Consider the following 14,365-nt stretch of genomic DNA (forward strand, 5'->3'; position numbering starts at 1 on the left):
TCTTTTTCTCTTGTTTCTTTTTATGGACTTGGACTAGTATAACCTAGGTTAATGGTCTATAGTAGTTCTCTAATTTACCATCATTGATATACCCATGATCTCTCATTATTTTTATAGTATCATGAGGTGGATGTAAAATTATATAACCACTATGACTTGCTCCACTTGCTTGATCTCTCATTATTTTTATAGTATCATGAGGTGGATGTAAAATTATATATCCACTATGACGTGCTCCATTTGCTTGATCTCTCATTATTTTTATAGTACCGATGCTCTAAAAGAAGCACGCGTGTTCATTGATTCCTTGATTGATTGGTAATAATGTGTTAAATAATGAACTAGAAGTGATATTCGAAGTCAACAAGTATAATTAATTTATAAATAATGCACTATAGTTAATGTTTGAAGTCAACAAGTATATACAAAGAGATAAAAAATGAATCGTGCTGCCTCCTTAGGTTAAAAAAGGCGTGTTGAGTGTAGCAAGGCCCTTTTTTTTGTGTGTAAAATGTTGGCTCAAGCGGTGGACAGTGTCATGGACAAGGCTGGCCGCCTTACCGCATCTGAGCCGTCCGTTGGCTCCCATCCAACGGCCATCGGCCTTCCGATTGTGTTCCGTTGTGTCTCCATAAGGCGCCTCAGACAGACAACCAATGCAAGTATTTCCTGCTTTTCATAGCAGCGCCCTGATTAGGAAGCTCCTGCTATTATCAGAAAAAGCAAGCAGGAACCCTGCTTTGCAGACAGCCTGCTTTTCGTCCATGGAATACAGGAAGGACGTCTGCTGATTGCATCTTCTGCAAGCCTGGCACAAACCTCTATGGATATCAGGAGAAACCCTCATCGTTTTCTGTGTTGAAACCTTGCAGATAAACCCTTTTTCCTCCTCCTCCTCCTCCTCCTAAAGCCCAATTGGATCTCTCTGTGTTGGTGTGCCCTAATCCTTCCTGTGCTGAAACCTGCAGAGAAAATCTATTTGTGGAAAACCCTAGAAAAAACGTTTTTTCAAAACAGGGTGGCTCATCGATTATGCTAGATATAGCGGCTACTTGATCCATCCAATGTAGTTTGTAGCTATAGTTCAACAGGTTTGCTCTTTCGGATGCCTTGTGATGCCGATCAGTCAGAACCGGCTCAATCACAAGAGTTGCGTCGTATGGCACAATCTATGCATGAATCTGTCAAACTATGGCTCACTGGTTTTTTGGTATGTATCTGGATGCTTCTTCATCAAAGACAAGTACATAATCTAATAATGCTTAATTGCATTAGTTATGAAGGGATACTGCCGTCTGTTATTGACTTAATCATCTCATCTATAGTGATTACATAAGCTCAGATAAGATTTCATTAAGTGACTTGCAGCAAATGTCTTAATTTGAGGCACTTTATGTACAGGTAGGTTCTGAGAATCTTTACGAGGGAGCATACAGCGGAGCCTCTTACGGCACACTTATCAAGTTGCAACTCACTTAGCTAATTTCTCGTAGATTAACTGTAGAGAAAATCATTTGAGATATGAAAAGGTTCTTGCTTACAAACCCATTAACGTGTTCCATTGCACAAAAATATGTGTTTAGTTTGCTGAATTCTCGTGCCTAGTTTCATTGTTTTGTTTACAGCTTGTTTGGAAAAGTTTTCAAGAAGGCCAAGGGGAGCACTCTTTGTTGCAATGATGATGGCTCTGAGCCATCATCGAAGAGGGACACCATAGATCCATGCTATGCGTGCACGCAGAAGGGGCTCCCACGCTTTCATTCTGTGAGTTGCGAGCAAAACCATCCACTCTTTTTGGAAGCAAATGCTGGCTCCTCGCTATACCCCATAAGCAGCCAAATTTCTCTCAAGCCAATCCAGAAGAAATGCAGGCGATGGATTTTCGGCAACATTCAAGACCCCCGGCAAAAGGTTATACAAAAATTGAACCAGTCATTTCTCCTGGCTCGTACAGTCTCGTTGGCAATAGACCCACTTTTTTTCTATGCCCTAGCAGTCAGAAAAGACCATGCATGTGTGTATATGGATGGCACGTTTGCCATATTGGTGATATTTCTGCGCACAGCATCCGATGTGCTGCATCTTCTGCACATTGGGCTACAGTTGAAGCTGGCTTATGTATCCAAAGAGTCTCTGATAATTGGCCGTGGCAGCCTTGTATGGGATGCTTATGAAATAGCTTTGCATTATCTTCGCCCTGGTGGGGGGTTCTGGTTTGATCTTTTTGTTATATTGCCGATACCTCAGGTGATGTGTTAAATAGGAAGCAGTTATATTTTTTTTTCTTGGAAAATCATTGGCATCTATATGTTTATAGATGATGCATCTATTTGAGTGCATCATATATGTATGCGGCATTTATATGTATCTGTTTGATGTGTGATCAATTATATTTCTCTGTATCTGCAGGTTATTTTGTGGATAGTAGTACCACATATGATCAGCAGAGGAGATGTGGAATCTGTAATGACAGTTTTCTTGGGGACATTTCTTTTTCAATATGTTCCCAAAGTAGTCCATTTGGTCTCTCTTGCACGCCGTTTACGACATGTCACTGGCTTTGTCTTTGGCACACTTTGGTGGGGGTTTGCCTTAAACTTGATGGCCTATTTTAACGCTGCTCACGTAAGTTTTCGTTTTTAGTTTGAAATCTATTTTCAATTACAGTTCCTTGTAGGTCTCTTTACGCCTCACTTTGTTGTTGTTTCAAAGGGTTTTGCCTGAAGCTTGGGAAGTGTGTGTGTGTGTCCCATGTCATGTTAGGGTTGGCTCATGTGCCTTAAATCTAGCAGTACAGACACCACAAGTGTGCGTGTGTGTGTGTGTCCCATGTCATGTGAGGGTTGGCTCATGGTGCCTTAAATTTAGCAGTACAGACACCACAGATAGCCCAAAGTGCCACTTTGAGCTAGGCTCAACTGTAGTGAGTATCAGAGAAATGACATGACAGTATATAAGTACAGAACATAGACATTGGAATTGCTGGAAACACGTCCATTTCATCATTTGAGGGTGTCCTAGCTGCATTGCAGCCATTTCAGCTGTTGCCATTTTCTGAAACAGCACATTCCGTCCTTGCTGTGGCAACAGTTTCTTCCTGAGCAACACCTACTGTTTCACCTACACAACTTCCCAGCCAGGCCCCAATCAGCTATTTTTTATGTTTTTAGTTTTTTCTTTTCTTCTGTTTCCTTTCTCCCACTCTCCCTTCCTTTCCTCTCCTGTCTTCTTGCATTTTCATGGCTTTTTCCTGTTCCTGTTGGTGTTTCCTTCTCTCCCTTGCTGACATGGTGTGGCCTGTTCTGGTTCCGTGAAATATTCGGTTTCAGTTTCTGCTTCTGCTTCTGCTTCCACTTCCCTGTTTCCCATAACTATGGCACAGAATCAGATGGAGACCTTAATCATCAATCTGGAGGTCCACACATGTGGGGCCCTTTGGAGGCTTTATTAGGCAGGCTTATCTCTCTACATGTGAGATGGCACACAATCATAGGGTGTAATTCACATTATGCATGGTGAAGTTAAGGGTTGAAGTCTTGCATTAGGATAACTCAAAATGGTCAGTCATGAGCTGGCAGAAGAGAGATTTGGACCGAGGAAAGAAAGTGGAATCCATGTCTTTAGCACCTGCCTGTCACCATCATCATTTGTTTTCTATGCCTTCTAATGTGTGATGATCTCTTTTGCCCACCTGGCAGAATGCTGATGTGTCTCCTGTTGTGTCGCATAGATCTGTCAGAGCTTACTTTATATAACGAGTTCTTTAATTTGTTAGTTTATTTCTGCTTTCTGAACTAGCTTCTTACAGGTGGCTGGTGCTTGCTGGTATCTGCTGGCAAGCCAACGAATTGCGACTTGTCTCATCGAACAATGTAGAGATGTGAGTGGTTGCAATGTGAAATTGTTCGGCTGTTCTCAGCCTATTCTATACAGAAGTCTAGGGCTGGTTGATGAGTTGGGCTCCACATGGAACAACAATCAAACCATTTTCTCCCCCTGCTTCATCAGTCAACAGAGTCAAAGCTACAACTATGGCATTTTCCAGTGGGTGGAACCATTGGTGACTGCTCGCACGTCGTCCACGAAACTCTTGTATCCCATCTTCTGGGGTTTGATGACTCTAAGGTACTTTACAAATCATATAGTCAAACTCTTTGTAAAGATATAAATCAGCGCAATGTACTGACAGCAAATAGGTCTGTGTCTCTGGGTGTAGCTCGTTCGGTAATGCGCTGGTGCCAAGCGACAACAGTCTGGAGCTGGCTTTCTGTATCATAGTCATAACATGTGGTCTACTCCTGTTCACCTTACTTATTGGAAATATCCAGGTACCAAAGTATTTGATTTTTTGGCCCAACTTTATTACCATCTTCCTGCTGCATTGACGTGTTCCGAATGCCTCCTGGGGCTTGTGCTAGGTTTTTCTGCAGTCGATAATAGCTAAAAAGGAAGCCATGAAGCTAAGGCTAAGGGATCTTGAATACTGGATGCGTCGGCGGCAACTCCCATCACGCCTAAGACATAGGGTAAGAAGGTATGAGCGCCATCATTGGGCAGCAACACGGGGTGTAGATGAAGTGGATATGGTTCGTGGCTTACCAGAAGGGCTAAGACGGGACATCAAACAGCATCTCTCTCTTGATCTTGTTCGTCAGGTCAAACTGCTCCCCTTACTTGGCATCCTCATTAATGAACACTAGGGTTTAGTTTGTTCTTGTTTATTTAAGATGTCTGTAACCTTTGCAGGTGCCACTTTTTGAGCACATGGACAACCTGGTTCTTGAGAACATTTGTGAGCGTCTCAAACCACATCTTTTCATCAAAGATGAAATGGTAATGTTATGTCGCTTGCAAAAGCTTTTCTTCAATTCACAACTATGTGCAGTTTGTGAGTGTGGATGACACCCCCCCCCTTCTCTCTCTCTCTCTCTCTCTCTCTCTCTCTCTCTCTCTCTCTCTGGGGCAGTGTAAGTGGGCTCTAATATGGCCTAGAGAAAGCATCATCACATGCAACACGTCTCTCCTTCTGTACGCTGGTGGTTAAATGAAGCCATTAGTGGAATTGTACTACTATGAATACCATCCTCTTTTGGCCTTGCTTTGCATGGAAGTTGATAGTGCAATGCATGGAAGGAAATCTTTTACTGATTTTGTGTGCTGCTGAGGGCTTGCTTCTAATGAGCCTAGGAAACATTGTAATGTCTCATCTCTTAATTTTGCCCCAATTTTTCATGCGAGGTCTGGTGTGCTATGCAAGACACACTAGGGATGTAAATGCTTTCTGAATTCTGCCAGTCCTCTTGTGTCCCTTGAAGGGTCTTTGACTAGATTCTTTTGAGATACTCTTTGCTTTTCTATTGTTTTGGATATGTGATGGTGGTGTTGCTAGGAATGAGCCTGGCCCATCTATTAGCCATGTGTATCACTCAAGATGCCAATAAGCTTCACCTCAAGCTTCTATAAAATACAGAACTTCTGAACCAATGTTTTTATTTGAAAAGTTGGAAATTTCAAAGGTGAGAGAATTAAGAAACTAATAAGGTGAAGAGCTCAGCAATTTCAACAAAGGCAGGAGTTTGGTGGTGGATGATGTGGACCAAGCTCGATTGTATCAAAATTTCCGAGTGCCAAAGAGGGTTTAGAAATATGCTTTGTTGGCCATCTCGGCTTTTGACAGCAGATCCATCAGGCAGATGTTTTAAGCACTGGTGTTAAACCTCAATGCTCCACCGTAGGTATGTTCTAATGATGCTATTGCTTGAAATGCTCATCTTATGAGGAGAAACCATGAATTGGTGGAAATCAATTAGAAATTCGATGGCAAAGAGAGGAGTTTGATCCCTCAATGACAAATGGCCACCACTAAGCGGTTGGTTCCAATTCAGGCCGTGGAAGGTTTTACTGAGTGTGGTGTAGGCTATTTTGATCCCCTGGAAGAATTTGAATCCTATTCCATCTATATGCAACCATCAGGCTGGTTTTCTGGAAGAAGACTCTAATAGTATCAGTTTGGTCAACAGTGCTTTGCTCTGCATATCAAGATCAATGACTCCGAGGACACTCATGCTGGGGAAGAGTAACGATTTCCCAAGCCACCCTAGCTTTGGAGTCATGAGAACCATCAGAACTTGTCACGTGCACCGATTAATTTGGTAGCTTGTAGACATAATCCTACAGTTTAGGCATAGTTTTGGACCAGTTTTGGGCAGCGTAAGTATGTGTAATGGCCAAGGTTGGGAACCTTTTTAGCCCAGTATGAATGCATTAAGCGACTTTCATGACCATATTTTTGGGGTTGCAAAAGGCTGGCTGATTGGAGCAGTTATGAGGCTATAAATCGCAAGACTAGGGTAACATCTCAACATTCAGTCACAGGAACTGTAGTGCTAAGTTCCTTTGTAACACACATCATTCAAGAGTCCAGATGTGAGAAATCATCGTAAATATTCATTAGATGAACCTCTTCCCTTCTTTGACACATGCTCATAAGCGTTAGTTGCGTTCCATCTAATATAGAAGCATGCTGATGAACATCATTCAAGAGTCCAGATGTGAGAAATCATCGTAAATATTCATTAGATGAACCTCTTCCCTTCTTTGACGCATGCTCATAAGCGTTAGTTGCGTTCCATCTAATATAGAAGCATGCTGATGATGCAGTTAACGGTAGTCACAAACTGAACATACAGAGAGCAGGGAAGAGATTCACCTAATCTACTATACATCTCAACTAAATGAAAGCATATTTTTTTACAATGAATGCTTAGATTTGGACTAGACTTTATGTTACATCCCGACAGGCCTAGGATTAGGGCTAGGGGGGCATGTGCTAACCCAGCATTAGGGTTAGAGTTAACACAAGATTAGGGTTAAGGGCTTAGTCATGGCTTGGGGACCGGGAGGGTTTGCCAGAATGCGCAGCGGAAGACTAACTCACGTAGGAGATGCATCACCATCGAGCTCCACGAACACCCCCAACGGGCACTGCAGCATCCCTCCACCGGGCTCCCATCTCCTGGTGAGCTGCCTCCCAAAACACCGGCCGGAGGAGATGATTATGACAAGGTGCCACTCTAGCCTATATATGGCTCTTCAACTTCCCATGCTTCCACTTATGGGATAATCCAAGGCACCTTCTAGCCATAGATCACATGCTCGAAATCGCCAACCTTCCAACACCCTCCCTCGATTCGAGCTCCGCAAGCCATCGAGGCGTGAGGGGATCACCCAGGACCACACACGCCTGAGCCACCCAGGACCACACACGCCCGGGCTCTGATACCATGTCAGAATGCGCAGCGGAAGACTAACGCACGTAGGAGATGCATCACCATTGAGCTCCACGAACACCCCCAACGGGCAGTGCAGCATCCCTCCACCGGGCTCCCATCTCCCGGTGAGTTGCCTCCCAAAACACCGGCCGGAGGAGATGATTATGACAAGGTGCCACTCTAGCTTATATATGGCTCTTCAACTTCCCATGCTTCCACTTATGGGATAATCCAAGGCACCTTCTAGCCATAGATCACACGCTCGAAATCGCCAACCTTCCAACAGGGTTCACACATGGGCTAAGGGCGCTAGCAAGAAGAGGTCTAGATTGGCTAATTCTTGCTTTTGCCCTTTGATGTTGGCAAACAAGGATGGGCAAGTAAAGCAACCAGTGTGTGGCTGCGTTGCACGAGGAGAGGGGGTGGACGTTGACGGCCATGAGGCTGAGCCTAGCCGGCCATGGGCAGCTAGCACAACATGATGTCTGGGTCAGATCAGACGGCTAGGACAGCAGAGCGGGGAGGATCCTGAGCAGTCGGGCAGTAGGGCTGGACTGTGCACGATGTCTGTGCAGCGGCTTAATGGCTGTACAAGGCAGCCTATATGTGCGGCGCAAGGCTGGGCTGCATGTGTGATGCGCAGGGCAGCAGGGGGGGGTGCACAGGGCAGTGGCCTAGACAACGGATTGGGCAGCAGGCTGGTCAGTGGGCTGACCATGCTGGTGGGACATGGCCTGTGCGCTGACAGAACATCCCGCTTGTGTGAGCGTGCATGGACAGACCAGGGCATAAAAATGGGCACGTTGCAGCCGACTGGCCATACGGGGCAGCACTCTAGGGATAAAGCGTGTGATGAAAAAAAAAGCTAAAGCCAAACTTGGAGTTGATCAAGATTAGAGAGGGCTTGAGTTATTTTTGGTGTTGAGTCTAAAAAGGGGGGATGGAGTTTTAAATAAAAGCAAGAGTGCTTTTTCTTGTGGTAAAAGCTGGGAGGCTTTTATTTTGCTTTTTTAGAAAGCACAAAACTAAAGCTGGTGTTTTGTAAACTCATTTGCTCCTATAAATTCAACCTTGCCCTCTTTGTTGGATCATCCTTGCAGGTTTGTGTGGGCTTGGATAAACACCTTCTCCCACTGCTGAAAACTTGCGTACCTCGTCTCAACGCTCTCGTCTACCTAAAAGCCTTTCTCTAACCTCACTTCTTTCCAGCCCATAACCCGTTACCTTTCTGTCACTGCTTTTTTCCACGTTAACACACACGGTTTCGTTTGCACTGTTGATATATGAGTCAGCGTGCAGCAATTCCGTGAAGTTATCAGTAACGAATCGGTCGGCGATGATGACTTTTAGCAGGTGAAGGCACCGGGATGGCCACCACCAGCAGTTAGACTGGAAGATAACCAGAAGCGTATTATCTAGGATCCTTTGAGTGAGGATAGTGTCAGGCCTAAGCTTGATGGGTGCTCCAAGCCTTGGCCAACCGATGACCATCGGGTTGTCACTTGGTGTCAGGATGCTATGGCTAGGTGGGATTCAAGTTTGAATCCTCACAGACAAGCTCCTGTTGATGCACAGGAGATACATAGGCATTTGTCAATCCTCCTTCCAGAAATGCCCTTGTACTGCTGGGCATTTACGCCTCTGATTGGGATGTCCAACAGGGGGTCTTACAAGAGCCTCCTTTGGCAAGTCTAAGGTCTTTGATGTTTAGAGCCAGTCACTGGTTGCATGTGGACACATTAGGCATACCTGTAGCTTGCTGTTTTCTGAGGTCTCAGCTACTTTTTTTCCTGTCACAATGTGGAGACCCGAAGTTTCCCCATTGAGATACTGAAGTTTTGCACTGGATCCTACCATGCTTTTAAAATCAAGTGTGAAAGTTGAAGCCTGCAAGGTTTGTTTTTAAAGAACTAGCTGTTTTTATTTTATCATTTTGCATAAATACTCCTTATTGACAGTTAAATGTGGTGATCTCAGGTAATTAGAGAAGGGGATCCTGTGCAGCGGATGCTTTTTATTGTACGAGGGCATTTCCTCAGCAGCCATGATCTGAGCAATGGGCATACAAGCATCTGCCATCTAGGCCCTGGAAACTTTTGTGGAGATGAGCTCTTGACATGGTGCCTCAAAAAGCCCTTTGTGGAACGGCTTCCCCCCTCTTTTGCTACACTAACTTCTGTGGATTCCACTGAAGCTTTTGGACTCGACGCCCAAGATCTCAAATTTGTAACTGAACACTTCCGATACAAATTTGTCAATGAGAAATTGAAAAGAACAGCAAGGTATTATTCCTCTGGATGGAGAACATGGGCTGTTGTTACCATCCAGCTTGCTTGGAGGCGCCATCAGGCCAGGAAAGCCAAGTTGCCTGCAGACGAGGCTACAGAGCTCCTATGCAATGGTAGCGTTCCTTCAAGAATCTCACCATTGGCTCGCTCTGAGTCGGAGCGGGACCGTCTTCGATTCTATGCAGCAATGTTTACCTCTCACAAACCTCAAGATCACTTAGAGTAGAGAGGTCTATCTTTGTATAATTGATGCTCTAACCATAGCTCTTTCGGCAACTCCTGATTGATGTGCTCACATCTTACAAGTCTTGTGGGTCTGACTGTCTTTGATTCTATGCGGCAATGTTTACCTGTCACAAACCCCAAGATCACTATCTTTGTATAATTGATGCTCTACCCATAGCTCTTTGGCAACTCCTGATTGATGTGCTCACGTCTTACAAGTCTTGTCGGTCTGTTAATTTCTCAAATTTTGTTCTTTTTCAAAATCCCCCCCCCCCCCAAAACGCACCCAGCCCACAATATAACTCTTAACACTCCCCCCCACAATATAACTCTTAACACTCTGTGATAAAGCAATGGATGCCAAATATTAAGGAGTTTCCTATAATTTACCCCACACACACACACCTTTTTTGTTTTATTTGTTTTTTTTGGGTTTTTTTGTTTTGTTTTTGTTTTTGTGAAACCATTGTTTATATTAAATAGTAAACTGAACAGTCATAGTCACCTGAAGTAGAACAAACTAAAAAGATTGGGAAAATTCTTTAAACTGCTGGAGAGAAACCTTGCCAAGATCATATCAATCTCGAAGAGACCGGAGTAGGGCAACATGAAAATAGGGGAAGCGATGAACAACATCACTAGAAAAGTACAGACGATTTTTGGTGGAATAGATGGTTCAAAGAGCCCAGAAGCGCATCCATGCGAAGAAATCATCTTACCCCAGTAAGGCCAGGGACAATCTGTCAAAAATCCAAAAAAGTCGCCCAAAGCGTTGTCGAGGGAATCTATATTGTAGCAATGTTGTCAAGTGTTGAAGAAAATCACGGGAATGCAAGCAACCCCACAATAAGTGAGGTACGGTCTCGGGCACAAGGTGGCAACACCGACATAAAGCTGAAGCAATATGCCTTTTGAGTCAGTAGAGTGCTTAATTGGTAGCGTGTCCGTAATGCATTGCTAAAAAAAGACCCGCTGCTTTTGACTTCCACACCTTTTTTAAAGTCAATTTCCACCAGGGCAAAGGCTTATCCAAGTGCCATAGACTGTTCCCACGTTCTAGTATCCAAGGCCTCACGAGGAATAAGCAAACGGTAGGCCTTGGAAGCAGTGAGGAGATGGAATGGGAATGAGGCATAACCTGGCTGTCGACGATCAAAATGCCAATCTTGTAATGAAAAATCCTCCTCAAGAGGGGGTACTGGTTGAAATTGAGCCAGAAGTTCAGCTATGGCACGCCATATCGGCCTATGATGCATGCCCAGATGCCATTGCCTGGTGGCCCTGGGGAAAGAAAGAACCATACCATGCTCATCAACTACATCTTGTACCATACGTATTCCCAAAGTCAATAGATGATAAGCCTTTCTTGGGTGAACCAGCACTAAAGGCCGAGGAAAGGCTCGACTCCAATGAATGCTTTGAGATCGGAGTGAGTTCCCTGTATGTGGAGGTCTACCTGACGAATGGATGAAACAAGATTTGTTGCCAAGCTATAATCAAAGAAGTAGCATAAGGGCAACTTGGTATGTGCCTAGTAAGATGACCAAAAATGACATCCGAGTGATCCAGAACCCAGTGACCATAAGCATCTGCTTTCATGTGTTCACACATGGTTGTTGCCAACATCTTTGTCCAGGGTTGCGTTTGATGGACAAAGTCAATAAGCAATGTGGTCTTACGTGCCAGCATGTGATAGTGAATGTCGAGAATGTTCAGGTCCCCGTGCATTTTTGGCGAGCACACAAGCACGTTTGAGCAGATAAAGCCCTTTGCAATTCGATTGTGTTCGCCAGAGGCAGGCAATGGCATGAGACATAAATGTATCAATCTGCTTACTAGTCTAGGGTAACAAAGGAAGGTGAAACTGAATGTACGCCATGATGATCGACCAGACAATTCGCAAGAGGACATGCAAAGGCCAAGTGGATAGCTTCCAGTAAAAAATCAATTTTGCACTCCAATCGAGTCAGCACCCATACCATCTCATCTTTCAAAGAAACATCCAAGCCAATCGGGTATCCCAAATGCATGACCAATTGATCGGGTGGAACAATCTGACTTGGCCAAAGATTAGAATGCCAAAGATAGTGGCGGATTGATAAGAGGTTCGACTTTTGAAAATTTACATGAGCTGTCAGCCCATAAAGCAAAAAGGCATCCATAATCCGTTGCAAATCCCATTGGGGTATTTCTAGGGAAGGAGTCATCAACATAGGCCTGTGCCGCCACAAAGTGAGAACCATCCGGCATCATAATACCATGCAAGTTGCCCTGTTAGGTAAGCTTGTCAATATATAACATCAAGGGGTGTGTGGCAATGGCATAGAGCAGCGCACTAAGTGGGTAGCCCTGACGTACCGATTTACCCAAGGTCCAAGCGGTCGAAAGTTCCCGACCAAAAATGCATTGAGCAGTATCCCCTGGTATAGCCAATAAATCACATTTCACATTTTGGGTCCATAGCCCATCCGATCCATCACCCCAGCTATGAAGTCCCAGTGGAAAGTGTCAAATGCCTTAGCAATATCTACTTGCATGATCATGACATCCTGGTCAGTGTACTTGGCATACTCAATACCCATGTAGGCATTTGCTATGTTGTCCATAATTTGCCGCTGGGAATAGTCGTATTTTTTCGGGTGCAATCCTGAGTGAAGGTAGCTCTTAATGCGATTAACTATCATTTTGGTGATCAATTTATAAACAACTGGCATAAGAGAGATGGGCCTCCAATGACCTAAATTCTCACAGAGTTACTTTTTTGGAGCAATTTCAGCAAGCCTTCCTTCCAAGAATGAGGTAACATGTCGTCACACCAACATTGATTAATCATGCATAGCAATGGAAGGTTCAATTCCGGCGAAAATGTGTGAAAGAATTAAACCTTCAAACCATCCCACCCAGGAGACTTCCATTTGCCCAAACCTCTAAGTGCAGCCTGTAGTTCTTCCTCTGTAAAGGACTCTTCCGAGCCTTGTGCCTCATCAAGTGATATGATCGGTGTAACCTCATCCAAAAGCATAGTGCAAGCAGCCAATGCATCCTGTGTAAGTGGCATAGGACGGGCAAACAAATCCCTAAAATGAGAGTGACATTTTCACAAGCTGTTGCTTAGTAGAGGTCCACGTGCCATCAGACAACATAAGATGTGCTATGCCTTGCTTTTGTGTAGATGTATGGAGACCTTTGAAAAAAGACTTGGAAGAGCATTCCTTATCAAGCATTGATTTTTGTCGGGCACGCACGTGCCACTTTGCAATCTTTCGTTTATTATTGTCCTTGATACAAGATTTAGATTTAGCATCCATGAGTGTGACATTTTCCTCGACAGTCAGTGGTCTTGTATGACTAAGTTCAGTGTAAGATTGCACGATGCTTTTGGCCTCTGCCACCCTCTCTCGTAAAGCACCCATGTACCACTTGCCATAGTCCCTTATCAGCATTTGCATGCATGAAACAAAACAACGCCATGCAATGTCAATCTTCTCATTCAACTGTAGCAAAAGGGGTTGCACAGCCGAGCGTACCAAATCAGCAAATGCATCATGAGTGAGGTAACTATTGTTGATGAGAAGTAATTGTTTATGTGGTAGAGGTGGGTCATGAATCCCCATTCCAAAGTATAGAGCTAACCACAATGGGGCATGATCAGACAGACACATTGTGTGGTCGATCCATATGCAGCATGTAAAGGCATCATACTGATTTGCATTTAACAAATACCATCGATCAAGACGGGCAAAATAGTGCGCCTGACCATTATGTTGAAATGTGAATCGAGAAGTGTCTGGCATGAGCCGTCTCCAGAGATCCAAAGCATGCAAACTCTCAATCATACTATGCCATTCTGCTTGCTTAGCTCGCAACATATGGGAATGATGTGAGGAATTATCCTCATGGCTAGGTGAGTTGTTGAAATCACTTGTGAGAAATGCATTTGTAACTCGTGTGTAACACCGGATGGAGCGCCAAAGATCCGCTCTAGGAAGCGATGTCTGTGAAGCATATATACTAGCAAACTTGTAAACCTCACCAACAATAAGACATTGCACCACCATCAACCGTCCATATGAGTCATTGTATGCGACACATGGCTGCAAATCATGTTTAACCATGATGAAAGTACTCGAAAAGTTGCTTTTGCTTGAGAGGACACTTCTTTCTTCTGAGTTGTGCATTTTTTCTCATCTAAGGTGAGGAAGTTGGTCAACCTATATTTTCAAATTTGCAACCCTTTTGTTGGCTGCGTTTTCTTCTCTAGTGGACACTATCTCTTGCAAAGGGGGTCTTTTTGTGGATTTTGGCTTCGTGCAGCTTGGTACCTGTTGAGGACACTTCTTTCTTCTGAGTTGTGCGTTTTCTTTTGAGATTGAGTTAGAGTTCAGTGATGGCCGCCTCAATTGTGCTTCATATGTTCTCTGAGTCTACAAAGTTTAATTGCTCCAACGATACATTGTGGAAGGTGAAGGTGAAATTGGCCTTGCGTGGAGTGGATCTCTGGGACGATTGGCTCGTAACAGTTGCCAATGCCACCCCTCCCACTCTTTCTACAGTTGGTGCGACTTAGGCACATGTCAATGC

At 44.2% G+C, this 14,365-nt stretch overlaps 1 protein-coding gene across 5 annotated transcripts; it reads left to right on the forward strand.

Annotated features, from left to right (window-relative positions):
- Positions 1-464: 464 nt before the first annotated feature.
- Positions 465-9,973, forward strand: DND1 (Cyclic nucleotide-regulated ion channel family protein). Of its 5 annotated transcripts, none has more exons than XM_086778280.1 (9): positions 465-1,210; positions 1,402-1,529; positions 1,626-2,247; positions 2,410-2,625; positions 3,809-4,125; positions 4,217-4,328; positions 4,419-4,655; positions 4,747-4,833; positions 9,249-9,973. In XM_086778280.1, exons 2-9 carry the CDS (start codon positions 1,522-1,524, stop codon positions 9,783-9,785), a joined length of 2,136 nt encoding a protein of 711 aa, XP_086634406.1. In that variant the 5' UTR covers positions 465-1,210; positions 1,402-1,521; the 3' UTR covers positions 9,786-9,973. The 5 variants fall into 5 exon arrangements, with proteins under 5 accessions (XP_086634406.1, XP_086634410.1, XP_086634408.1 ...); XM_086778284.1 differs by having other exon boundaries at positions 4,747-4,792; positions 9,249-9,403; XM_086778282.1 differs by having other exon boundaries at positions 487-1,243.
- Positions 9,974-14,365: the final 4,392 nt, after the last annotated feature.

Source organism: Cibotium barometz, chromosome 39, assembly GCF_041138505.1.
Source record: "Cibotium barometz isolate CiBa-2024 chromosome 39, ASM4113850v1, whole genome shotgun sequence".
NCBI lineage: Eukaryota > Viridiplantae > Streptophyta > Polypodiopsida > Cyatheales > Cibotiaceae > Cibotium > Cibotium barometz.